Source organism: Micropterus salmoides, unplaced genomic scaffold, assembly GCF_014851395.1.
Source record: "Micropterus salmoides isolate LMB-PRFRI ecotype aquatic unplaced genomic scaffold, ASM1485139v1 Ms_hic_scaffold_15, whole genome shotgun sequence".
Taxonomy (NCBI): Eukaryota; Metazoa; Chordata; class Actinopteri; order Centrarchiformes; family Centrarchidae; genus Micropterus; species Micropterus salmoides.
Genome location: NW_024040596.1, coordinates 29,088,611 through 29,116,331, shown reverse-complemented (window position 1 = coordinate 29,116,331; position 27,721 = coordinate 29,088,611). Strand labels below are relative to the sequence as shown.

The window sequence follows — 27,721 nt, the reverse complement described above, 5'->3', positions numbered from 1 at the left end:
ACTCCTTCACCTTTGATCACTGCTTTGAGTTTTTTTCATGCATATTTGCTCACATTATTTTTCTTTAGAGTACATTTATAACATTTTTCTATTTTTATTTGATGACTTTTCTTCACTGTCTGCTCACACTTTCATCCACAGTAAGAACTAATTTATGACTCATGCAACACATTTAAATAGGGACCGATCTAAATACGTTGATTGCGCAATGTATTAAACTGCCTGTCAATAAAAATAGTTTCAGATTAAAGAGGAAATACGGTATAAACATCGTATTCCTCACTAAACTTACTTATTCGCAATTCTTTCAGGGATCTGCGTTACAACAAGAGCTTCTCTGTTCTCATGAGAGACACTGCAGACCGCTCAGCCACAGAAAGTACAAGCCACTGTTAAATACAGGAAGTGTTGATAACCAACCGCCTCCCTTCCTTTCTCTGCGACAGTTTTCGGTGGATGAAATCAGACAGTCAGTCCCCTTCGGCCTCTGATAGGTTTCCCCGCTGCTCACGTTTAGGAGTTCACATGGTGAGTCGCTTAATTTATTTATTCTGTATATCTTTATTCTATTTATAAAGATGTGTTCACTTGTTTGTGTTGTGGTCGGTGTTGCTGCATTCTCCAGTCAAATGCACTTTGCTTCTACTGAAATAGGAAACATCTTTTTACTTCAAGGCATTATCGTTCACAATCAGTGTTCACTTCTGCCCTCACACAGGAAGCTCTGTTTGGCATTTTAAGTGAATCAGCCTCTTCAAGGGGGACCAAGAAGTTTAGATCACATTTTATCTTTGAAAACAGAAAAGAACTCGGGTGGTTTTGGGGTAAAGACGGACTAAAAACCAACGCAGTTCTCAGGCCTCAATAATTAAAACTCTACTTTTAGAAAATTTAATTCTGAGAAAACGTTGCTCCAGATTTCTTTACAGCATTAAATTATTCATTGCTGTTTTTCCTTTCTTCTCTCACAACTTGAAACGGTTTTAAATTCAGGTTTTACATTTTTAAGGGATGTTTTTTTTGGTCATTTCTGATTATTAAATGAAAATGAAGGGCTGAATAATAAAATGATTAAAGAGAAACTGGTTAAGGATCAGTTGGTTATAATTGGCAAAGGACAAGGCAGTCAGAGGTCGATGAGCCGGAGAGTCAGTCTTTTATATTTTGGGTTTTACTGATTTGTTTATGTTTCAGAATCCATATCTCAAAAGTGTGAAACAGATTGTTTTATGATATTTAACAGCTTAGTGAGATGACAGTGTGGAGTGGCAGAGGTCTTGGAAAACTAACTGCTGAAGTGAAAACAAGTAATGACACAAACTAAATATTTACAGTCAGGAATAGTGTTTATGCGGGAAATTTAACCTCTAACAGGTTGAGGAGAAGGTTGCAAAGACAGGCTGTAGTTAGCAGGCCACAGGAGGGGTCCTCATGATTCATAAACAGGAATCACTCACATTTAGCTACCTACTGTCTGTTCCACCTTATCTGTGTATTGTTACGGTTTACGGTGTATTGTATTGTAGGTTTTGAATGAATGGTCTGTTGTTGTATGTTGTGATTTTTTTGTTGTTTATTCTGGCACCGTCTTTGCACCTCAGCGCCAGGAAACGTCATTTCATTCAGCTGTGTGTGGAAGAATGACAATGAACAACATTACAGATATATACATGTGCATTATTCTGGGTCTGTGCCGTGCAGAAGTAACGCAACGGAAGAGAATAATGTGTAAATATAAATATATAAACTGACAACATAAAAATATACAACAACAAAGATCAACAATCAAAAACAAATATGTGCGACGTGCCACACGAGATTAAACAGTAGGTAGGTCTGTCATCTCAGAAGGTCCCTTACTTGGTGAAAATCTGAATGGATCTTTTCGTGCCTCTGTCCTCACTCAGTGACAGTTCTATATTAGGAGGTGACTCTAATCACACCCTCGATCCATCCTTATTATAACACGAAAGGAAACTTTACGTTATGGGTGACGATCTAAATGCATGCGACGTGGAGGGTAAAATCCCAGCAAGAAAAAAAAAAAAGTTCATGTTAGTAATTGACTTATAAAATACACTCACTGTTTCCACTTCATTGGACAAAAAATGTGTGAGGCTCAAAGCAATTGGCTGTATGTTAACATGCTAAAATGCTTACAATGATTGATGATTCAGTGCTTGTGGGCCGGTACGCACAGGAACGCAGTACCGGTTCTCCATACCAGGTTCTCTGGGCGCTCTCTGCCTGCTAAACTCTGCCGGCGGGGAGAGAAGAGGGAGGAGAGAAGCTCGGTGCCTTCCAAGCAGCCGTGTGCTGAATGCAGCTCGTCACTGTCACTTATCGTGAACCGACCAATCACAGCCTGGATGGGGCGGGACATTTAGAAATATTGACAGATAAGTGTCCCTTACACTGGGGACGCGGGGGACAGGTGAGAATCAGAATACCTCCATCTAGGGTTGCCAGCTTCAATACAGAAAAATAAGGGACGCCTGCCGCAGCGGGGGCCACACCCCTCGGGGCCCGGTAATGACAGGCCTGATGAGGTGCCATTGATGGTGTGTCATGACTTAAAACATGTTGTCAGGAAAGTAGTAAGATTGATACTAATAGACATTATAATAAGCTGTCTGCTATTGAAATCAGTGTGAACAGATGGACTCACTCTCCTTATCACAACTCATGGTCTGAGACTAATGGTCATATTGTCAGAGCTTGTGTGAAGTATTGGAGCCTGTTAGGCCTACTTCCTTTATAAATGTTTTCTTGTCAGAAGTAGGCTACACTACTCATGCAGCACTGAGTAGCTGTTTGTCTTTCAGACTGCTGCAGTAAAACTATGAACAGGACTGCTCAAAGTTCAGAGTGATGAAGAGCTCACTCCTAATGAGCTCCACAGAGCAAGTGTTCTTGCTGTCACTTGACTGATGGACAGGATGAGACCACACAGAACACTGGCCGACAAGTTGTGACGTTTGGCTTGATACTGATCAAGTAGTCTATTTGATTTCTCCCACTCTTGTTGTCGTTGCTACTTTTTGCATCCTCTTTTGTTTCAGAGGGGACGTGGGGGGGGTTTCTGGAGCTGCCGCCACCGTGGTTTCAACTCGACTCCCTGCTAAGAGACCCGCCCTTATCTGACTCCGATTGGCCCTGAACCTGATGGTTTAATGGCAGCGAGTAGTAGCCAATCATGGGTAGAATAGGACAAGTCTTCACAGAATGCGGGTGGGATGATTTGCATGGGATGCTGCATTGAAGACAACTCGGAAATACGGGACAAACTGCTTTTGTTGTTTTGTTGTTGTTTGTTTTGTTTGTTTGCAACCAGAAATGTTTAATAACAAATGAAACAATGCACAATAAGAAAACATGCAGAAGAAACAAATGGGCATTGTCCAAATTGTCACCTGCCACCTTAATTTTGTTTCCCTCCATATAAATAAAGACATTTCCACCATAGATTGGAGCAGAAAATGTCTCCAGGATGCAGGAAATTAAGTGTTTAATGCTCAAAGTCTTCTGGGGGAGGACCCCCCAGAACCCACTGATATATTTCAGCATCGAATATCTCTTCAAAAGTTACAGTTAAAATATCTTCTCGTCTTGTTCTCGTGACCCAAAGGTGCGTCACACCCTTAATCTGAGCCCCTATGTGTTCACCACTTTACAACATAAAGTGAGGCAATCAGCAAACTTTTGAAACGACGTTCTGCATGAATGGATGTGATTATGACAAGTTATTACTTGAACTTGCACTGATAATGATGTTAAGCAAATATAATCTTCACCGTGTTAGTTTTGTGTGTGCATGCTAACATTTGCTAATTAGTAGTAAACAAAGTACAGCTGAGGCTGATGGGAATGTTTTTAGTTTTGCCGGTAAATAAAATTTTGACTTGATGATGGCGCTAGATGAAAAGTCAGAGGGTGAATTCATCCTGAGGGAAACATGAATATCTGAACCATATTACCACTCAAATTACCACTTTCTAGTTTACTGACCTCTCAAAGCGATTTGCAAGTCACATTCACACATTACTATCACACAAACACTGATGGAAGAGGCTACCATGCTCATCAGGAACAGAAACACATTCATAGGGCTCGAAATGCCGACTTTCTGATTAATGGACAACCCACTCCACCTCCTGAGCCACAGCCGTCCTCCAAGGCTCCTTGAGTGGCATCCTTTGAGTGAGAGCATCAGCTGCTGCAGGGCCTGTATGAGAGTGTAGCTGCTGAACCACAGGGGCGTGTTTCTCAGTGTGACACTACATTGTGATGTGAAACCAGCTTATGTTTATGTAGCTGTGAATCTGTGAGTGTACTGGAAACTGTCGTGTTCCACAGTCAGGGAAATACCACAGACAGAACTGGTGCAAGCTGGAGTTTATGTTTGTTCAGGACCTGAGACGGGGGCGTTACAAGAAGGTTAGAACAAAGATAACAACTTTGTGTCATTCACACGTCTTTAAGTTGATATAATAAATACTAAGTTCACTTCAGACTGCTGTAGTCAGAGTTACAATGTCTAACAGGACAGCATGCGCAACCCCATTTTTAACCTCTGATGTTTTTAGAGGAAATTTAACTATAAGAATTGAGAGTCCAGCAGGCAGCTGTTCCCAGGTTGAGGTTAAAAACCAAAAGCAGAAGTTTATAATGAGGGCCCCTCAGCTCTCAGGATATCGCACTCGTACAGTTTGTGTGATCTTTACACAGATGCTCAATTCAGCATTTCCTTCATTTTCGTGACATATATATATATATATATATATATATATATATATATATATATATATATATATATATATCTATAGCCAAGAAACTGAAGATCTCAAACAGCGCAAACTGGCTCTAAGCAGAATAGAAAGAGGAGTGGGAGGCCCCGTGCAAAACTGAGCAAGAGGACAAATATTTTAGAGGGTTTAGTTCGAGAAACGACTGGCATCAGCGTCATTAAACAGTACCTGGAAAACATCAGTGAAGAGGCGCCTTCCGGGATGCTGGCCCTCTTGGCAGAGTTGCAAAGGAAAGGTCTGTCTGTAATAATATAGCATAAAGGAGGGATATTTTGTAGTTTGTGAGTGGAGAATAATATTATTTAATGGCAGATTGGAAATATTGGACATTTGTTTGAGCTCAAAAATAGATATATTTTTAAAACATATTCTGACTTGCCCAAGAGCAGATCTGGTGTGACTTCTCACGTCTTGACAAATCTGGTATTATGTGTTGCTCCACATTGGGAGTGCCGTGATGGATTTGATAAGTGCCTAAATTTCTACAAGCGTTCAACTCCAGAGAGTATAACTAAGTCACAGTATGTGAATATCTGCCACAACTTTTTTTTCTGAAATACCTTCATAGCAGTGTCCACAAATACGAATCTTCATACACTACCTGCCTGAGCTTGTCTCCAGCCCTCAGTGTAAACAAGGGCTGTAATCCTCAGGAGTGAGATTTACCTGAAGTTGCTGCAGCACAACTGATAAAACTCCCGGGCACAGAAAATCATTACGACAAATTAGTTTTGTTAAAGTCACAAATTTGGTTGACAACCTATAACTGTTGGTATACGTGAAGATTACGTATTTGGGTAATTTTGTATCCTTTGAATCAGTAAGAGCCTTCTTTGCAGCCTCGGGTGGCTGCTGTTTTCTCGTCACTCAGGAAGCACTGTTGCACCATGTAGTCTAACCAAAGCTGCTGTAATTGGGAAACTTTGTGTCTCCTCTTCTGTACAGATAGGAAGCTGCAGGGGCATGTCCTCCGCTCTGCAGAGATCCAGATATGTCAGCTGGTGTGGATCTGCAGAATCTCCAACACCTGTGACTACGGTTCTGACAGCAGGAGGTAAGATCTGAAAATAGCTTTACAGAGCTTTGAAGGCTGTGCAGTTACACCGGAAACATCATGTTTCACATACCTGCCGTGTATGGGGAAACACAGATGATTCACAATAAAAGCCTTCCACCACCTCAAAAAGCAACAACTCTCCTGTTCCTGCTATAGGCTTTTAATTTGAAATATCTGGAAGCGTTAATAATCATTTGTCTGCAGGGACACCTTTCACCTTTTTTAAGGTTTGTTTCTGGTTCAAACACAAGACCAGCTGAGGAAAGAGACAGACAGTTGATGCGAATTTTAAATATTTATTGACAAAATAAATATGTGTCTCCCATCTCCTCTCCAGAAGCAGTTTCTCACCAGAACCATCAGCCGGCTGGTTCAAGATCAGTCCCACTTCTCCTTCTGTCTGCTCTGCACCACAGTGACAAAGCCCCTAACAGTCATGGTGATAAGGGTGAAAACAAAGACAGTGAGGAAGGAAGACCCGGGAACAAAGACGACCGGTCTCTTCTGCATCCAGATGACAAAAGTTTCCTCCTTCCCAGGAGCAGTCCGGTCATCTCCAGAAACCCCAGGCCCATCTCCTGGCATGGACGGGGGACCAACATGTCTGCTTGCTCAAGGTAACGACATACATGAAAGGTTAGAAAATGCCCGCTATAAAAGGTTTTTGTTATCCAAGTAACATGAAGTGAGCCATTTTTAAATAAAAAATGGCAGTGAAGAAATCACCTCATGTTCTGATCTGGCGCACAGTAGGGGATTTTCAAATCTTAACCAAGTTTAAAAACGTGGGATACCAAAGACATGATGACAGAATTAACCGATTATTAACATTTAAATCTTAAGAACACGCACCAGACGGTTCAGAGTGAACTCGAGGCTGAGAAGAGGGAATCAGCAGGTTTACACATTTTATAGCGCGAGCAGATGCACGCTGGTGACGCTTCCCAGACAGCTCGCTCTCATTGGCTGCTGCAGGTTTCTGATCTAAGACTCCCTGATTTTGAATTGGTAAGCGGGGAGCCTCGGATCCAATTGGTGACCTTAAGATCATGTGGGGAAAAGAGAATAATTCAGTTAAAGAACTGATTTTTTTTTGGTTGTCTGAAGGAGATCTGTTGAGCTAAGACTAAAATACATGTCTGTTGTGGAGACTGAATGTTTTCAAATGTTCATTTTGAATTTGCGGACCTGAATGTTATGATTTGTCATGTGACCATCCTGGTTGCTGTTCTTTTGTTGCGTGAAACATTTTTTCTTCTAGCTTGGACTCCCCAGCTCCTGCTTCGGGTTTGCGTTCTCTGGATCAGCCAGCGCCAGTCACCAGTATGGAGGATCTGGGGTCCCAACGGAGCTCCTGCCCCCACTCATCTCCGCTCCAGGAGGAAAAGAAGCCGCGCAGCATCTCTCTTTCATCACAACTGAACCGCCTCCTGAGCGCTGGGCTCCACCTTCCCTTCAGTGGACAGCAGGGATTGGCTGAGGAGCACAGAAGGCGGGGCTGTGATACCCCTCACTCATCAGGTAGAATATCTGCTGTGGCTGTAATAGTATAGAGAAACCTGTGATTTCTCAAACCTCCCCAATTTGATTCTGATTTGGATCAGTTTCATAACCAGAAAAAGTTATACCAGTTTATCCTGTCGGGAACATGAATGTCTGAATCAAATGCAATCCATCTAATACTGGATCAAAAATTAAATAAAAAAACAAAAATATCAACCTCATGTTCTCAAGAAAAAAACAGAAAGAGAAAGAAATAACATCATTATTATGATGGTCATAATGTTATGGTGTATCTCATGTGCTCATTCCAACCCAAACCGTGATCTTTACCTAAATCTAACCAGTTAGTTTCAGTTCCTCAACCTAACCAAGCTGCGACCGTTTCACAAAGTTAATCACATCTTAAGAAGGTGTTTTATACAGATGGATTTGATTCATTGTTGATATCGCTGTCAAATGAAGCTGCACTCATTTTTCGTGTGTGTGTGTTTTATCAGGCCTCTCAACCCCAACACAACACAGTAAAGAGAGAAGGTGCAGTGGTATCCCAGAATTCTCTGCAGATATCTTTAAGACCAGTAGTGAGCTGGAAAAGGTACGTTACCTACTTTCAGTAAAGTACATGTACAGCTTTTTAGTACTTGTAGTACATACATAAATATTGGATGCATTTCTTAATTTCAAGTTATGGTGAGTTCAGTGTGTTAAACACTTCTTCGCTCACTTTTTTAACACATTTTGATGTTTACTCCATGTTTACTGACTCAGATTAGACAGACATCTGTTTCATCTCTAGATCTCCCTGAAAAATATGAAAATGATCCATCTGCTCATCTGACTCTGGATAATATTCCTTATATAAAAATAATTAAGTGTCTGTGTGAATGATTGTGTGCAGGAAAATGCACATTTCATCGTGGTGGACATGGTGCTGGAGGTGCTGGAAGGCGTGAAGTGGACTCTGACTTCCACGATGGAAACACACGGCAGCATGTGCGCATGCGGACACACGAGCTCGGCAGAGGACTCGCCGCCACATGAACACGATCAGAGATACGAAACATGCGAACACTCACACACCTGCAGTACAGGTGATCATGAACAACACAACAACAAACACAGCCATTCAGATGATGATGTGAAGACATCACACACAGAGACACACTCCTCTTATGTACACACACACCAGCACACACAGGATGAAGAAGAAGAGGACGCAGGGAACGACCGAGCTGAACATCAACCAAAGACTTTCTCTGTCCTCTCCACTGACAGTGGATTTGAAGGTAAAATTCTTTTAATATAGAAGAGTAACATGAGTAAGATAAAATATATTCATACATCCCCAAATTTCCAAAATAACTCCTTATCAGGATCCTCATTTTCAAGGAATGCAGCCTGAGCAGGAATACCTGCAGACACTACTCAGGGTTGCAAAAACTACTTTTACATTTACTCATTAGTTTTTTAGCTTTTATCTAAAGCAACTTTTCTCTCAGGTAACACAGCTACAGTACCTTTAACGTCCTTCAAAGGTTCTTGTAATCTTTTGACAAAGGGATTTTAACGGGGTGTAAGGTCCTTTATTCAGCCGGTGAGTGTATATTAATACAACACATCATTCTGTGTGTTTTAATTTCAGACTGCGGAGTTGACGCTACGCTGACACTGAAAGATTCTCTCAGAAGGTGAGAAAAAAACAAACCCGGCACAGAAATTCCAACTTTCAGTAAATGCCTCAGCAAATGTTCTGATTATGTGATTCCCGAGTCAGTCTGTGGTGTCCCATAATGCAGTGCGGAGTGGCTGGCCCAGCATCTGGTCCTCGAGTTCAGAAGGAGCTGGCTTCCCTCCCATGGGCCTCGGCGTGGACGGCAAAGCCTCCGTAGCTCACTGCAGGAGGTGAGAACACACACAGCAACCAAATATCACGTTTGAAGTGTCTTCCTTTATAGCTGATTTGATGTGGTATGTGGGAGACAGATGGAGGAAGCTGCTGCTCATTTTGTTGGTTATGTGAAGACGTGTTAGTGTAACAAAAAGGGTTCTTTCGTTGGTTTATGTAATATTTAACCTGCATCAGTGGCTTATTTTCCCTCAGTTTGGGCCTCTCAGGTAATGTCGTGATTACCTGAGAAGCACCAACTAGGATGAAAAAAAGTGAACGTGCACGGTCGGTAGTCATTCGTTTGTTTTATACTTTTTTTTACATTTTGGGTATAACGTTAATGTAGTATAAGAACTGTATACTGGACTCCAAGATTGCTCGCCCAGCACTTAAAGATGTTAGGTAGGTGTTTTGTCCCCTTGGCCCCTCCCCCTCTGCCCATAGACTTTACATTGTGTAACGTCACGCAAATAAAACTCTTCTCTAGGCTCTGGAAAGGTTTTGCAAAGACAAAACCTTCATGTTTTAAAATTCATTATACAAGCAGTAATGACTGGATGTGTCAATTGTAGGTGTCCTCTCAACAGTTTTGTTTGAAGGGAAATTGTTTCCTTTCGGCTCAGAGTAGTAGCATGTAGCTGCAGTTCCGGAGGCTGCAGTTTCAGGACCGCAATCCTAGGACTGGAACTGCATTTCTAGGACCGCTGTTTACTTTGATAATGCCAGCTAGCTTAGGCTGGCTAGCTAGCTAGCGTACTCTTTACAGCCCCCCGAAGCCAATTACCCTTACCACAACCATCACCGAGTGTGTGCCTAAACTGAAGTTATTGATTATTTGCATGCCAAGCATCTGTAATTCACGTTAACTCCCATTTTAACAGGGATGACAACTTTGTCTAGCCAACACCAGTCTTAAAACAAAATGTACTCACCAGAGAAAGTGAACAGCCAACTCCTAATAAGCTTTTTCAACAGTGCTGGTTAAATTTACACAGTGCCATGAGTACGAGTCACTCTAGCCCGATTGACAGGTCACCATGGTAAGAACTCGTCAATCACAGATAATCCAGCCCTGAAGCAGACTCGTCTTTATGGTCTAATTTCCTCTAAATGGGACCATAATTTACTAAATGAACATCATGTTGTATTGAAGAAGACTTGAAACTAGCGACTGAGACCATAAACTAAGAAGCAGAGTCATTTTACCATTATTTCTAATGAAGCCGGACTTCGTTTTGCAACCAGAAGAGTTGCCCCCTGCTGGCCATTCGATAGAATGTATGTTTATGGGACTTCTGCACTGAATCTTAATGACTCTGGCGTCACCAACAAGTCAAAATGTGCACGCTTGGTCAAGACCCCTGAAGCATGGCTTTTTACTGCCCTAGTGACAGCAGGCTAACTGTAGGCTTTCTCACAATAATGTGGGGAATAAATATGGGTCTGAAAATATTTTTTAAAATAAAAAACTTAACAAACTTAATATTTGAAACTCTCATTTATATGTTTCATATGTCAAAACAAACAAACAAAATATGCATTTCAACCAGCAAAACCTGCTGCTAGTCAGACCAGTGTGTAATATTTTCTGGATTCCTCTGCCTCTAGTTGCCAGGTACTGGAAAGGTGGCGGTTAGCAGCAGCAGCTTTGCAGAGGAGATCAGACTGAGGACCCGGATGAGAGGATCCTTGAGCTGGGCTCCACCACGCTTCCAGATCATCTTCACTATTCAGCCAACCCACAGGTCGTCATCACATCTGACAGGAATATAAACACTGAATACAAATACAAACCAGTTTGCATTTTACAAAAAGCAGATGGATAGATGGATGGATGTTTTGATTCACAATTGACTGTTTATGTTTCCTCCTTCAGACGCAGTGAAGTAGTGGCTTTGCAAAAGTTCCTGTGTGCAGGCTGTGGGACAGAGGTGGAGCCCAGTAAGTGTTGGATTATAAAGATGACATCAGACATCAAACATTTATGAATTATAGGGGATTTCAGCCATTGCTGTCTGTCCAACACAAGGCAGCCTTTAGCGTCATAGTGTAACACACTGGGGGAAGCCCTTTAGTGTCAGTGATCAATCCTAAAAGTAGGCGTACTATAAATAACAGAAAAGTCTGAGTAAGGAAGCGATTGGGGTGTCAGAAACCGGCCTTCAAGTCATCATTCAACAGACTATTTTTATGTGATGAAGTTACAAATCATGATCTTTTCCTAAACCTAACCATGTAGTTTTGGTGTTTAAACCTAACCAAAGTGGGCCGTTTCATGTTAAACACTAGTTTTATTTTGAAGGTCTAACCGGATGTTGCATATTTATTCCCACATTCCCACATAGCCCTACACATACAAAAATGTTGCTAATCAGGGCGTCAAAAAGGCTTGAAATTGAAATACAGTAGAGAGTTTATAAAGAAAAACATCTGTTTTCTGTTGTCTGTTCTTAATATTATGGACCCTAACTGTGAAATTGTCCTAAAATTATAACAAATAACACATAATTTCAAAAAAACAAATAATGTTTGTGCTAAACTACAAAACTGTGGACAACTGTCTTAACACAGTAACAAGACAACAATATGCTTGTTGCTTCTCTCTCACCAGAGTACATCAAGAAACTGCGGTATTGTGAATACCTCGGCAGGTACGTAGAATAATCTGTTGTTATCAATATATTAACAAGGCAAGTTTATTTCCAAAGCACGTTTCAATAACAAGGGAATTCAAACAAGACGTAGCATAACAAAACACTGAGCTACATATTAAATGAATTCAGTTAACGTACTTTAGTAGTTTATTTTAATTCATTTGGCAGGTATTTCTGTGACTGCTGCCACAGCGGCTCTGAGGCTGTGATTCCGGGTCGACTTCTGTCCAGCTGGGACTTTGGCAGGTAATAAAAACACTGCTACTTCTAGTTATAATGCAACTGCTAATAGTTCCATAACTAATATTATTGTCCGCAATATCTGTTACTTATAAATACTGAGATCACTACACAAAAGAATAATAAATAATGCAGTTTTGTTTAGTACTCCTGAGAACACAGGATTATACACAAGTTCACAACGGAGGTTTCTGGCTTGTAGTCTTACAAAAAAGGCGGGTAGGTGGTGGAAAAAACATGTGAAGCGTTTAATGAGGGAGAGAGAGTTCGCAAAAGATCAGGAAACAAGCGCTAAAACAGACGTTATTGTCCCTAAGGGGAAATTAGTTTTCACAGCCCTGTACACACCAGACAACAACAGCACACAGTAACAGCCCACAATGAAAACAGATTACTCTCAGACCAGTTCAGCGAGGTCTCTTATTTAAGGTGGCTGTGGTTAAAGAGAATAGGCTTTTTTCAAAACCTCTGTGCTCTGTCACCCAGAGAGCCGAAGGGTAAAATGGTGACTGAGTGAGTGTGTGATGGTCTCTGCTATTGTGGTTGCAAGTCATGCAATGGCTTTTATGTTTAGTTCTGCTAGCTTGGGTGTGGGGAGACCAGTTATCCTGGCGGCGGTGTTGGCTGTGCGTGTAAGTTGGGCCCGGGGAGTAACCGAGACCATGTTAAAGAAGCAGGTGGAACAGTACAATAGGACGGGCTAAATAATGATCCTATACAACACCCCCTCCTCAACTGAGTTTTGATCACCACATAGACATCCACAGACGCTGCCAGACTCGTGTCGTACCTAAAATCAGGTCACTCTCAAACCACACCTCCTGCTTCTGCTGTACCGTAGTGTCATTGAACCCGTCCTCCTGCACTGTGCTACCTGCTATTTCACCATGCTCTCTCACTAAAAACAAGCTCCTTAAAATCACTAACGCTTCCTCTAAAATTTCTTTCTTTAAAAATCTTTGGTGGATCCTCTTTTGGATACCGTGTGCTGGTCAAAACTGAGTCTGTTGTTCAGTGTCTCTCTGAGGTATTTAAAGCTGTCAACAGTTTCAACTGATTATTGATGACAATGTGATGCTGAAGTGAGGACTGAACTATTTTTATTATCTACGTTTTGCTGACATTGTCGTGAAGATGGTTAACCTCGCACCACTGGGTGAAGGATGCAACAGTGTTGTGATAGTCCGGAGAAGAGTGGTTATCTGTGAGCAGGGCTAGAATGACTGTGTCGTCTGTGTATTTGAGGTAAGCAGTGATGGGTGATGCATTGATTAGTTACAGGAAAGGGCTCAACACACAGCCCTGCGGTGCTCCGGTGTTGGTGGTGAGTGCAGGTGACGTAGCCCTGCCCACCTGCACAGCCTGCAGTCTGTCGCTCAGGAAGTTGTGGGAGAACCAAAGATAGCTGCCACTGTTACACTGAAACCAAAATCAGCTTGGTGGGAAAAGAAGCACAGACAGATGTACACTTTTACTCTTGATATGTTTTATTAATAATATTTTTAATCTTGCAGGTACCCCGTGAGTGATTTCTCCAAACAGTTGCTGGATTCAGTTTGTCACCAGCCTCTGTTTGACCTGACCTGCGTTGGTAAGACACTCTACAGCAAAGTGAAAGAGCTGGACAAGTTCAGGGTGAGTTAGTATTAATTATAACTACTACCATTACTATCCTGGTCATGATCAGGTTTCTGTGCTCAGGATGCGCTGGTTACATGTGCAAACCTAAGAATGAGATAGTCCAAACATCTGGAGACGCCCACATCCTGGTTTTGATAAATCAGATCAGTTATTACCAGAAGGAGATAAATAAATATACACTTGATGAGCTGTGTATCTGCTCAAAATAAAGCAGACTCCGCTGTTTTGCAGCTGTTGAGTGCAGTCAATGATTATTGCTAAAAGTTGCAAACCCACACTGACATGTTATGAAGTTGTACAAAAAGCAGTGGTGGAAAGTAACTAAGTACATTTACTCAAGTACTTTACACTTTTGAGGTACTTTTACATCACTTGAGTATTTTGAATTGATATTACTGTATACTACACCACAACATGTCAAAGGAAACGTATGTGTTACTCCCTTACATTTACTTTTCAGATTAAGATTTTACATTAAATGTTGTGGCCTGTCGTGTTTAGTTGTGTCTCTGTCATATGAGACACAACTAACAATTGGACTAATTGGAGAGGAACAATTAGCGCCTATTTTACTAAAAGATTAGAGAAAAGTCAAGAAACGGATAACAGAATTGTTCATCAGAACTTTATTTCTGCTTCTTTCCTCTCCCATTAATCATCCTCTGACCCCTCGGATTCATCTGGTGACTCTTTGAAGGGGTCCAACCCCTAGGTTGGGAACGACCGGACTAAACTAGCTAACTGTATATAAAGTAGCTCCACCTTGAGTAGCTACATGCTGCTCTAACATTTATGCATCAGTACTATCTATGTATATCTATACTTTAACTTAAGTACATGATCTGAATATTTTCATGCATCTCTGGCAAAAAGCCTGTAAATCAGTGGGGTGGGGTCAATTTTTGTGGAATCCAAGTGAGAGGGGATGTCCTTTTTGGAGGGCAATTATCTAATGCATTGTGCTATTACAGTGCAGGGTATAATTTTACACAAAACTGAATCAAACTTTAAAGATGCGCCCTCTGTTATCAATACACACGCTGTGACAGTTGCATTTACCAGGACCTACGCTCTCTCTCTCTCACTCGCACAGTCTCTCTCTGCAGTTCAGTTAAGTTCAGAGAGAGAAGGAGGTGTCATTTCACTCACCCTTTCTGAAAAATTATAGAGTTCTCCTGTCGTGGTGGCAACGTGGTCACTAACCAAGTTATAGAATTTCCCACTGGCTTATTTTATTTTTTTCAACAACAAAGTCAGTCAAAGTTTGGCACTAGCAGCTAGCCACACTGTACGAATATAGTTTTCCTCATTGAATGTCCAAAACCCCTTTTTTCTCTCCACGCCAGCTCCAGTTTTGGCGTTGGTCTTCCGTCAGATTTAATCTTAAATTGCTGCTGTAGTGGTAGTTTAGTAAAACTATTTATTATGATGAGATATCCTGACTAATCACAGTTAGGCAGTGGCATGACAGTGGCCTCATCTGATTGGTTAATAATTAATTTTTTTTCCCACAAAGGGATGCCAACTCTGTCTGGCCTCCTCGCGTAGTCAGACTGAAGGCCAGTCTACGGTGGTGCAATATAGTGTTTCACCACAAATCCAACGCGTAGCATTTAGAGGGGCGCTGTTTCACTTGTTGCAAGATAGTGAGAAATGGGGAAGAGATGACAGCTTATAAGATTTATCGAAACTATAAACGTGTTTTTATTGAAATGATAAATAGAGTCTGATAAAAACAGGGGAAGCCTGGCTTCCCTTGGCATCTGGGAGAAAACGCCACTGCTGTAAATATTGTTGATTTCACTTTTAGACATGTCCAACACAATCACAGCAGCTGAGATAAATTTCAACTTTATTTTGCCATATCTATTAACTTCATTTGTTTCTTCTGTCTTTATTTGCTCCCATCCCTCCCTCCCTCCTCTCTCCTTTAGGAGCTCCAGGAACAGCTGCTGGGCATAAAGAAGCTGCTGAAAGCTTGCAGGTTTTCTGGAAGGTAGACAGAACATTTATTACACACAATGTATAAGTACAAGCTATGGATGAAATATCAGTGTTTACTGCAGATAATGTTGTGTAATACTGAAATTAATATTTGAGTTGCAAACTTCAGGGATTAACTCAGTGTACTTCAGTATATCACATTATTTAATAAAGCCACTATGTGTAAGATTTGAAAACGTGGTACTTTGGCTCCTTCTAGTGGCAGCATCACGACACTGTGGCAGACAGCAAAACATGCCACAAAAACATATACCATCAGAATAATATCTATATATCTAATCACGTAAAAAAAACGAACTGAGCTTATCCATGAGCTCCGAGTTTACTGAGCCTGAAGTGGGAAACTCTGAGTTTTCACTTGATCAGAATAAGTTCAATCAACTCACAACTCAGTATGTTGAACCTGATGGAAGCGCGTGTGTGGGGAGGAAAAAAAGCCATCATCAATGGAGCTCCGATACTATGACTCACCATGGCAACGGGTAAATAAAAGCAGAACCTCCATTTTAATCAGATGGAGCTAGAAAAATGAGTGTGTGCCAACGTTGACCATGATAGGCTCTAAAACACAGAAGTAGAGGAAGGATCAATACATTAACATCAGTACTTGCTCATTCATCATTTACCAGACTAGAATTTCTTTATTGAATGAATTCTCCTACAGCCCATTACATTCAATTTTAAATATGAAGGCTATATTTAAAATTTTTAGGATATTTTAAAAATAGGTGTAGATCAAATATAAGACACAATTTACTCATGAACCTGTGATTGTGAAGTCACAGTCACACCCAGTAGGTTAGCCTATTAATGTTTTTTTTTTTTTACATTTATTCATTTAGCTGACACTTTTATCCAAAGCGACTTACAATTGCTTTACATGTCAGAGGTCGCACGCCTCTGGAGCAACTAGGGTTAAGTGTCTTGCTCAGGGACACAGTGGTGGATGTCTCACAGTGGGAATTGAACCCCAGGTCTCCCACACCAAAGGCAAGCATCTTATCTATACGCCATCACCACCCCTTTTGCAGTGGAAAATGTGTCTATGGGTTCAAACTAACTGTAAAGGTTTAGCCATATATTTTATATTATTTAAAATCGTGCTTCTGTATACTATTAATATTGTCAAAACACATTCAGACTATCAACAATTAATAATGAAAAACTCACATTTAAACTACATTTAGGCCTGTTTGTTTCAGCTGCACCACAGTCATCCTCACCCAGAAACATCACATTATCTCCAGTTGATTACTACGATAGTAGGAAAGTTCCATATGAAAGATTACTGTTCATTATACTGATTAGTTTAAACAGTGATCACTGCAGTAATGTAGCTCACAGCAAGTGTTTTCAGTGCAACTGTCAGTGTTATACCTAAAGACAATAAATCCACAATGTGCAGAGAAAACTCTGTCCTTACATCGATGACAGATTTATCATAAAAGCAGTCATGTTCAAGATCATGTTTGAGTGAAAAACTGATAGCCTATCTAACCGGATTTTAAAGTTTTTTAAGATGTAGGCTAAATGCGTTCCGATATGTGCTTTGATAGACAGAATGAATGAGGAAATGAAATGGTGTGTCAGACAGCTGCTTCAGGCTCCGCAGGAGGGCAGGAGTTAGAGAGAAAGTGACGGTTTTCCAACTTGCCGGAGTTACTGATCTAGGGATTATCTGATCTCGCTCTCTGAAACCGAAAACCCAGAGTTTCTCTCATCTTGGGCTTAACATACTCAGAATTGTCACTAATCCCCCTTTCTGAAACAGGGCCCAGGGTGACTGAGAATCTTCAGGCATTTTGTAAATACAGCATTTGGATCTGCATTTTGCCAACGACCCCCACAGAGATGTATAATCTACTGTTTTCATGAAGTTAATTGGGATTCATTTGCTGGTGTGTAATGCAAAGAAAAAAGGGATGAGGGGTTAATGAGATAGTTAAAAAGAAGAACACACACACACACACAAAAGTAAAGGTAAAAAATCCAAAGGCACCTGAAGGAAGCACCCACAAGAGAATTATACTGTGAGGTGACCATATTGGGGGAACAGGAACAGCAGAGTTTTAACTGTGAGCTCCACCTGTGCCAACTCCTGTATTAAACTTTCTTGGTGACCTGACTCTTCCCTATTTAAATTGAAGTCATTGCAACTAGTTCTTTTGTCCATTAACAACCAGACCTTTTGAAAAGGTACAGTTACTAGGTTAGAGTAGCTCTAGGCTACTTGGTTACATGTAAAAGTCCTGCACTGAGAACCTTAAAGTCAGTTAGTTAGTTAAAGTACATTTAACTAATAAGTGTTAATAGTAAAAGTACTCATAGTGCAGTGAAATGTTCCTGCTGTAGATGATTAAGGTTGAGCTCATTTTAACTCCTTTGTAAACTGTTGGGCAGTTTAATCTGCAGAAGTGCATATGAGATCATTATATGTTTGTAGCGTCGCTGTCCTGTGAGAACCGCAGATTTCTGTCTTCAGTTTTCAGCTTTGTTATAATGCATTTTCCAGCTGATCCAAGGAGGGTTTAATAGTTTATTTAGCTGAAGGAGGAGGATTTTCTCAGCTCCATGAAATAACTCGTCATCCTACAGTTTTTCACTAAAATGTGGAGATACATGATACACTGGACAGGAAGGGATGAAAAACGGTAATATATAAAGTAACTAAAGCCATCAATGAAGTGGAGTAAAAAGTGTAATATTTGCCTCTGAGATGTAGTGGAGAAGAAGTATAACGTTGCATAAAATTGAGATGCTGAAGCTGCTACTAAAACCTGCCCACAAACAGAATATTTGTCGTCAAGAAGAAGCAATGTTAATGTGACTATGTTTGCATGTGTTTCTGCACCAGAGTGATGACTGAGTTTGAACAGCTTCCTGCTCACCTGACGGAGCAGCCACACCTCTTCTCCATGGACGACCTCTTGAGGGTGAAGAAGGGTCAGCTCGTGACGCAGGCCAAAGCATTGCTGAACTCCGCTATCGACCATGTGGAAAACTGCAAGGTGGGTCTGAAGCACTGTGTGAGGTGGCTTTTGGATATTATTGTTCCTCTTAAAGTAAATAACAGGATGTGGTCTTTGTAGACGTGGACAGTCAGCAGGACAAATCCTAAAGTCAAATCAAGAGAATATCTCCCAAAGATACAGTGTTTTTAATACGAGAATCCCTCTGTGTTATTATCCTTCCACTGCAACACAACAAGGAAACACTGTTCAGGGAAACAGAGTTTTGTACGCATTATGTTTAGAGGAACATTTGAATTCATGTGCACACAACCTGCTCAGGTGTCCTCACATGACCCAAGTACAGAACTTTACCATGTAATACTAATGAGGATGTATGTATTGCCGGACTTTTGTGTGTACGGTAGTGCACAATGGCGACTAAAGCTTTGATCCCATTTGAATTGAGCCCTGAGTTGCACACATGAAGTTTATCAGATTAAAAGATAGTTTTGCAAGTTAAGAAAGTGACAGTTGTCCTTAAAAGTAGTAACTGCTTCTCTTAATGACTGAAGCTAACTTCCATGTGGAGATGATGTGATGGAAGGATCATGGGTTGTTGGATTAAACACATCAGTGAGAAAAAGTTAGTTGTCTCTCCGAAATAAGGTCCCATAAGGTGGAAGTGGAAGGGAGGGTTTTAGGCTCTATAGACACTGGAATGTGTTACTTAAAAAAGTCAAGACCAGCACTCCCAACACATATTTTAAACATTTAATCTTTAAAACGTTTTCTCCCCCCCCCACACAGTTGTGTCTGGCCCGAGGTTTCATCTGCGAGTTCTGCCGAGAAAGAGACGTCATCTTTCCATTTCAGAGTGACATATGTAGGCGATGTCCAGGTAAGCGCTGACAAATGCTGATTACCTTTAAAATAGATGAGATATGCAGGATATGAAAGTGCCAAGGTAAAACGGAGGCAAAAAATAGTCCCTTGTGTATGCTGAATGTGTAAATAGGCAACTTTAAAAATGTAACACTGACATGCAATATCTTCTAACATCCCAATGCTTTTCTGTTCACTTCAAAGTTTGGGAGCAAAAGTGGAAAACAGGAGCACAGCCCCTGTAGTTACAAAAACAATGCAGAAATGATCGACTGTTTTGATATTTCTTTTTACAGTGTGCAAGGCCTGCTTTCACAAACAATGTTTCGTGGAAAAAAAGTGTCCGAAGTGCGCAAGGATCCAATCGCGGAAAAAACGTCTAGATGGATCCGTGAATTGACATCTGATCAGCTGCAGCTCAGCACCGTGGCGGTCCATTTATCACCCTTTGTGTTTGAGCTACATTCCCTTTAACACACTCTCACATAAAAACACTGATGTACATAAAATGTAAATAAATAAATGACTTTTTTATACGGATTCTTGACTGTAGGCTTTCTGTATGATGTTTCTCAGTGTGACTCAGCGAGTCTTCACAAGAGCAGGTTTGAGGTTGGATCGAGTTTATAGTAATCAACAATCGAAGCAGCAAGCTCATAAGGTAAGCCGGGTCAGTAATGTGAAAACATTTATCAGTCAATCACCACCCGTACTGCTTAAAGTTTGGTAATATATACTGTAAATGAACGTCAAGTGCAGAGGCAGGAAGAACAGGATTTGGACCCAAACGCAAGACACAATGAAGCTGAGCAGGTTCTGTTCTAAAGTATTTATATACCAAAACATAAAATGTACAAACTTAAAGTGGTTCATGTCCAAAACAAAAGCAAAAAAATCCACACAAGGAAGGTAATAACTTCCAAAGTCCACCGACAAAATGAATGCAAATAATCCAGGCAGACGCACAAAGCATGGACACAGGCGGACTGACGAAGACCAAGAAGAATCACAGACAATACTAACACATACACACACAAGCAGGCAGGGTGATTACACACAGGTGAGACACATCAGGCAATCAAAGGGAAGACACGGACAGGAAAGAAAGTGGGATAAAGCACAAGGCGGAGAAACTTCCAAAATATAACAGGAAACACCAAGCAAAACCCAAAACCCTGACAGTTGAGAAGCCAGAAGAAAACGAATACTTGACTGTGTTAGACTCAGAGTGTGAGGCGTACGTACCAGTGCAGACAACGTACAAAACTTGTCTCAGGGCTGTACCCCATCAGAGCTCTTTTCCGTTACAGGAACTTCATTAATGACACGTACCCTGGAGCTTCCCATAACCCGAACATTTTCAGATCCTGTAAGGTTTGGGTTCTAGATTCTGCCTCGTGTTTCTACCATCTTTTACAAACCGTAATGTTTTGGATTCACCATAAAAGGGCGATACCAAGCTATGGGGGCACGCAAAAATATCACACATGTATATAATCACACTCAAGGCCTGTTTTGTTAAACTGGAGCCTAAAACCCACCCTGTCGTCAGAAAAGCAGAAATACACAGTCTGTATCCCACCTTTCTAGTCTTTGGGACCACTCAAAGTGCATTACATTATGTCACACCCAACTGCTCAGTATTTTGCCCAAGGACACTTTGACATGCAGACTGGGGAAGCCTGGTATTGTACCACTGACCTTCTGGTTTGTGGACAACCGCTCTAGCCCCTGAGCCACAGCCACCCCAAATATCATTTAAAGAACTGAAATGGAAAGGCATGTTTATTTAATATACAGAACTGTGGCCTATTTTAAAAGATTTATTCTCTGTTTGTTGTTTCCCCAGAAAAGGCGGAGTTCTACCTCACATTGTCTTGAGGTCAAAACCCCAGATTCCCTATTCCTCTTTATCTGCTTAATCACCAAACTTTTACTGTTTTCTTGGACTGTATAAATTAGGGGCCTTGTTGTCATCTCTGGAATCACAAGGATAAGATTTGAAAGTACCTTTAAAGATAAAACTCACTGCTGGATACCAAATTATGTTTTGACTTTTCCCCAAATGTTTATGTAGGAACAATATGTGACAGAATTAGTGCTGAGGTAACAAATGAAGTAAAGTATCCCAACTTCAGAAACTCCAGACATAAGCTATTAGGGAATTCAACCTTAAGGGAGTAAAGAGAAAAACTTGATTCAAAAAGTTGTCAGCAAAATGAAACAAAGTTAGTGTGAATGACTTAATGAGCAGAGCTAACATGAAGTGCCCCCATTAGAAGATCCAACACACACACACACACACACACACACACACACACACACACACACATTAATTCCCTCAAGATTTAATTTGCCTCTCTGTGAACACCATTAAGCAGCCTGTTAGCTGTTTCTAACGGTGGTGTGCCGAACCCCTCCGGACAGGAAGTTTCTCACCTGCATGGATTTGTGTCCGAGGTGTCAAGAAAAACAAGCTTCAGCATAAACACACAATGCAGCCGCCACACACCAACATGTGATGCAATCATTGCTGACAGTGTGTGTGTGTGTGTGTGTGTGTGTGTGTGTGTGTGTGTGTGTGTGTGTGGGGGGGTTCTTGTTGAGAGTGTCTGTCATGACTTTGTGTTCGTTTAGATTCCATTATTTAATGAAGAAATACTTTTTATAATAAAAACAATTGACCAAATTACAGTGTGTGATGTGTAAAGGGGTCATCACAGTCACAAATCCACTCATCCAATTATCACCCGACTCTGCAGTTCCTCTCAACTCTATGATATGTCTTTTAATTAATAGTTTTGGTTTTAAGGCCCCAACTTCACTGTTTTGGTTTACACTCACTATTCTCATCAACAGGCAGCCCACCACCAAACAGCAGACACACACAGTCAGAGCCAATCCCAGCTGACATCAGGCAAAAGGCGAGGTACACCCTGGACAGGTCGCCAGTCCATCACAGCTTTATTCTAATAAAGACAACCAAATGTATTACCACTACTGAGCTTTGCCTTTTCCCTTGTTATCAAAATATTCCACGTATTACCATATTTTTCTTCTTTTGCTCATGTAGCAAGTGAAACAGCCCCCCTCTGCGAGCATTACAATGTGTAGTTGATGTCCTTTGTTCTCTCTAGTGAAATGTTACCATCACTCAAAGGAGGCCAGCTATGGCTGGAGAATGAGGCCAGTAAGCTCAACATTCAGTGGTCAATTCATTATTTAAAAAACCCAAGGGAGGCTATGTAGGACCAGTATAAAATAAAATAAGTGATATGCTGCACTGATATGAGCTGAACTTTCAGGTCATTATGAACATGTCTGTTAGTCCTGCCTAAAGACTAGCTTTAGTGATTATGCCCCCTGAGCCGCCACTGCTGCCCAAGGCCCCATCCACACCACCGTGTTTTCTGCTACGTTTGCATCTCCTGTCCAGACTAAACAGCAAAAATGAAGACCTAAAACAGAGAAGTTTGAAAACGGACTTCAGAAATGATGACGCCGATGCTCACATTCGGCTCTCTGATTTGGTCTCAGAAGTCATGCAAAGCAGACACACAGTTTTTGACTTGGTAATTTTATTAAAATATTTTGTACCATGCAAATAACACTTGTCTGCCTACACTTGTACTGTGCATGTCGCTGTTTACTCATCCTTCCCCCCTGGTGGTCTTGTGGACCTCACAGCTAATTTTCCTTCATTCTCTCCAACAGCCATACCAAAACAGTCCTATTACAACACGGTTTGTTGCTCCATAACGCTCTATACACCAGCACCATGGTGAGCTCATGTACTTCGCTCTGTCTCCGTCTCCATTCACTGCATCACCATGGGTAATGTCCTCTCCACTGGACCACTGCTCCCCCTTCAATCATGCTCATTATTGGAGACTTGATAGTGAGACAGATGAGGAAAAAAATGGCAGTGGGTTTTTGCCTTCCAGGTACTAAGGTGACTGAAACCCTGGATAAAAAATTCCCTGTATCCTGGCCAAACACTCACTTGCCGATTGGCGGCAATGACATCTAACAGGAGATCCCAGCAATATATAACTTTGGACAGGTTTGTGCAGCAGTGTTCATGAGTGAGAGAGAGATTTTTACAAACTAATGTCAATCAATCAAAAATATATATGGAAAAGAAGATGAATATTCACCCCCTTTAAAGTGACCTCCAGCTAGTTGATGCAAGAAGTGTCACAATAAGTGAAATGGAGATCACCTGAGTTCAGCTGATGTGTCAAGTGATTGTAGTATAAAAAACACCTGTGTCTGGGAGCTCCAGTCTCTGGTTCATCAGTGTTCCTACTATAATTACAACATGAAGAAAAAAGAACACTCCAAGCAACTCAGAGAAAAGATCAGTGAAAAGTACAAGTCAGGAGATGGCTACAAAAAGATTTCCAACTCACTGGACGTAGAAATGGATGGAGTATGGCGCTTGTTTAAATCTGCCTAGAGCTGGCCGTCCTCACAAACTGAGTGACAGGGCAAGAAGAAGACTGGTGAGGGAGGCCACCAAGACACCTACGACCACTCTGAAGGAGTTAAAATCTTCAGTGGCTCAGATGGGAGAGACTGTACATTCAACAACTGTTGCCCGGGTTCTTCACCAGTCGAAGCTGGATGGGAGAGTGGCAAAGAGAAAGCCGCTGTTGAAAAAAGCTCATATGAAAGCTCCTCTTGAATTCTCCAAGGCCAATTGGAAGAAAGTTCTTTGGTCTGATGAGACAAAAACTGAGCTTTTGGACATCAGACTAGACGCTATGTTTGGCCACAAACACACCATCTCCACCGTGCAGCATGGTGGTGGTGGCAGCATCATGCTCTGGAGATGCTTCGCAGCAGCAGGCCCTGGAAGGCTTATAAAGATAGAGGGTTTCATGAATGCAGAAAAATATCGCCAAATCCTGGAGGATAATCTGACTCCATCTGCAAGAGAACTACAACTTGTTTTTTTCCAGGAAGACAATGACCCCTAGCATACAGCAAAAGCTACACAGGAATGGTTCAAAGACAACAAGGTGAACGTTCTGGAGTGGCCAAGTCAAAGCCCAGATTTCAGTCCAATTGAGAATTTGTGGCTGGACTTGAAAAGAGCTGTTCATGCCTGATCCCTGAGCAACCTGACAGAGCTTGAAATGTTTTGCAAGGAAGAATGGAGAAAAATTGCAGTTTCCAGATGTGCCAGCCTGAAAGCTTTTTGCTGGTCGCACAGAATTTACAATAGACAACAATGCTCTTTGCATCTTAGACTGTGACACAATAATGGCAGTAGCTGCTTACAGCTGGAAAGAACGCCTCTCTCCCTCGTTCTCCATTCTTCCTTTAGTGTTTGTCTAACTGCTGATATGAACAACAGAAGGCCCGGTGCTGCTGACCTGCAGCGTAGTCGCACATTCACGTCAAGGATGGTGCGTTCAGTAACGAGTAATGCAGCGTTACTTGGATTAGTAACTGTAATAATATTTCTGTTTTAGAAAAGTAATTAGTTACTCTACTAGTTACTGGCAAAAGTAATAATATTACAGTTACTGAGTAACGCATTACTGCCCAACACTCAGACCACAGTGGAGGTCTTGCTGTTGTTTGAAAGAATCTGGTTTTATGCCAATTAGTGAGCACAAAAACTTTTAAACCTTAACTGACTAAAGTTGTTCGGCTATGGCCATTTTACTATGTTTTAATTTATCGGCCTCCTAGTCCAGGAAGACAGTTTTTATCTGAGTTTACACATGACTTTCAGGGTCGGCCGATCATCATGTTGTTCATAATACACAACTTGCCGTCTTGTGACGGAGTCTTGAAGTCATTGTGGCGTTCACACTACATGACTGATAGTAGACAGGGGGTCACACACTACACGAGGTGACAATGGCTGTGTTACCCAATGCTGGTCTCCAAACCACGTTTTGGCAAAGAAAACGCACGTAAAATGTGAAATGACACAAACCTACACACAAAACAGCTGTTAATTGTTATTGTAAAGATTGCACCAGGTCTCATCTTATGTATTTATTCTGTATTTTTACCACATACGGTGTACTTCGCTTCCCCAAAATTGTCCTACAGACACACACACCAGCGTGTGCTTACTGATTGTTGTATGCTTTGATTGTGATTACAGTGATTTATCTGTTTTGTAACTTTAAAGAGCCAGTTGAGTGGACAAAGCCCTTTTTGAGAGTGTTTTCAAGCTATGGTTATTGCTCCCAGATCACAGGGTGGTGTTCCGTAATTATTCATCTTTACTAATAATTTGAGTGATAATACCTTTATTGATATTAATACATACATTTGAAAATAACCAAACCTGCCCTACCAGATTGCAAACAGTATACACAGGGAGGGTTGGAGAGAAAGTGATGAAGATAATGGTGGTGTGATATGACGAAGAGAGGAGGGACATCAGTGTCCAACAGAGACTGAGAGAGAGAGGAGAGGAGGGACAAACTGAATGTCAGAAAGAGATAAATCAACTGTATGATAAAGCGTTCTGGTCAGAAGCTGCCAGAGCTGCAGCTCCTCTTTTCCTCCTCTCACTGTCTGATGGAGGTTGATGATGGAGCAGAGCTCTGCTTTCCACAACTCCTCAACACCTCCTGCAGGAAGCCGACACTTCCTCAGTCTGAAGATGTATTTTTGAACACTCTTCTGTCCTCCATCTCTCTGCTCACTGTGGCTCTCAACCTGCTTGTCATCATCTCAGTCTCCCACTTCAGGCAGAGATCAATTTCTCAGCAGAACCTTCAACTATTAAGTTGTGAAATGTACTTTTAGCTAGTACTTTTTTCAATTTTTCACTATTGTGTTGCTCACTATGTGTGATGATACTTTTCTCTTTCCCTCCAGGCAGCTCCACACACCCACCAACATCCTCCTCCTCTCTCTGGCTGTCTCAGACTTTCTCATGGGCCTCCTGCTGATGCCGGGAGAAATCATCCGACAAACATCCTGCTGGTTTCTTGGTGACCTCATGTGTTCTCTGTATATTTATGTAGGGTACATCATTCCTGCTGCCTCAATAGGAGACATGGTGCTCATATCATATTTGTCACCCTCTGCATTATACCACCAGAATCACTGTGAGTAGAGTTAAACTCTGTGTTTGTCTGTGTTGGTTCTGTTCTGTTTTCTACAGCAGTCTCTTTGTAAAAGATGACCTGACTCAACCAGGTAGGTATAACTCCTGTTATGGAGAGTGTTTGCTTATAGTTAACCACATCACAGAAGCTGTTAACCTTGCTTTGACCTTTGTTGTTCCAGTTACTGTCATCATCGTTCTGTATATGAGAGTGTTTGTAGTGGCTGTGTCTCAGGCTCGTGCCATGCGCTCTCACATTACAGCTGTCACACTCCAGCTTTCAGTGACTCTAACAACAAAGAAATCTGAGTTGAAAGCAGCCAGGACTCTTGGTGTTCTTGTAGTTGTGTTCCTAATATGTTTCTGTCCATATTACTGTGTGTCTCTTGCAGAGGACAGTTTGCTCAGTTCTTCTTCTGGAACCTTTGTGATTTATCTGTTTTGTTTGAACTCGTGTCTAAACCCTGTGATTTATGCCATGTTCTACCCCTGGTTTAGAAGAGCAGTTAAACTCATTGTTACTCTTCAGATTCTGCAGCCTGGCTCCTGTGAGGCCAACATACTGTAGAGAGGCGGTGGTGTGACTGAAATGAGATCTGCTCTACAAAATATTATATATAATATAATATATATATTAAAAATCCAACAAATGACGTGAAATGTTCTCTCTTTTTAAATATCATATAATAATAATAACATTTTATTTCTATTGAGCTTTTCAAGACACTCAAAGACACTTTACAGTAAAAGCAGATGTTATGTACATTTTAAACAGATTAATAACATAAATAGCATCATATAAAATATATGAACATGAGTCCATGTCGCTGCAATCTCAGATGTGTATGGGTAAGGAGTTCCATAGGGAGGGGGCTACAATGGTGAAAGCTCTGTCACCCCAGGTACGGTGCTCGGTCCTGATTTGAGGTGAGAGGAGGTTAGTGTCAGAGGAGCGGAGGTTGCGGGAGGGATTGTGGTGGTGGAGCAGGTCTGTGTGGTAGGAAGGGGC

The 27,721-nt window shown here is 41.3% G+C and overlaps 1 protein-coding gene and 1 pseudogene across 2 annotated transcripts; both read left to right on the top strand.

Moving 5' to 3' along the window:
• The first annotated feature begins 398 nt into the window (after nt 1–398).
• Nucleotides 399–20,168, top strand: rubcnl (rubicon like autophagy enhancer). 2 transcript variants are annotated; one of them, XM_038719529.1, is made up of 17 exons: nt 399–528; nt 5,754–5,862; nt 6,203–6,482; nt 7,127–7,386; nt 7,866–7,963; nt 8,267–8,654; nt 9,011–9,056; nt 9,165–9,270; nt 10,865–11,001; nt 11,133–11,197; nt 11,868–11,907; nt 12,079–12,156; nt 13,665–13,785; nt 15,726–15,787; nt 18,650–18,803; nt 19,554–19,644; nt 19,925–20,168. In XM_038719529.1, the coding sequence occupies exons 1-17, from the start codon at nt 457–459 to the stop codon at nt 20,026–20,028; spliced, it is 2,211 nt and encodes a 736-aa protein (XP_038575457.1). In that variant the 5' UTR covers nt 399–456; the 3' UTR covers nt 20,029–20,168. The 2 variants fall into 2 exon arrangements, with proteins under 2 accessions (XP_038575457.1, XP_038575458.1); XM_038719530.1 differs by lacking the exon at nt 399–528 and adding an exon at nt 4,844–5,605.
• Nucleotides 20,169–26,177: 6,009 nt separating this feature from the next.
• On the top strand, nt 26,178–27,280 carry LOC119903933 (annotated as a pseudogene).
• The last annotated feature ends 441 nt before the right edge of the window (nt 27,281–27,721 follow it).

Coding starts and splice junctions, on each gene's coding strand:
- rubcnl (XM_038719529.1), top strand. CDS start 457: ATGAAATCAGACAGTCAGTCCCCTTCGGCCTCTGATAGGTTTCCCCGC. Junction 5,863..6,202: donor TACGGTTCTGACAGCAGGAG/GTAAGATCTGAA, acceptor TCTCCTCTCCAG/AAGCAGTTTCTCACCAGAAC. Junction 9,057..9,164: donor CTGAAAGATTCTCTCAGAAG/GTGAGAAAAAAA, acceptor CCCATAATGCAG/TGCGGAGTGGCTGGCCCAGC.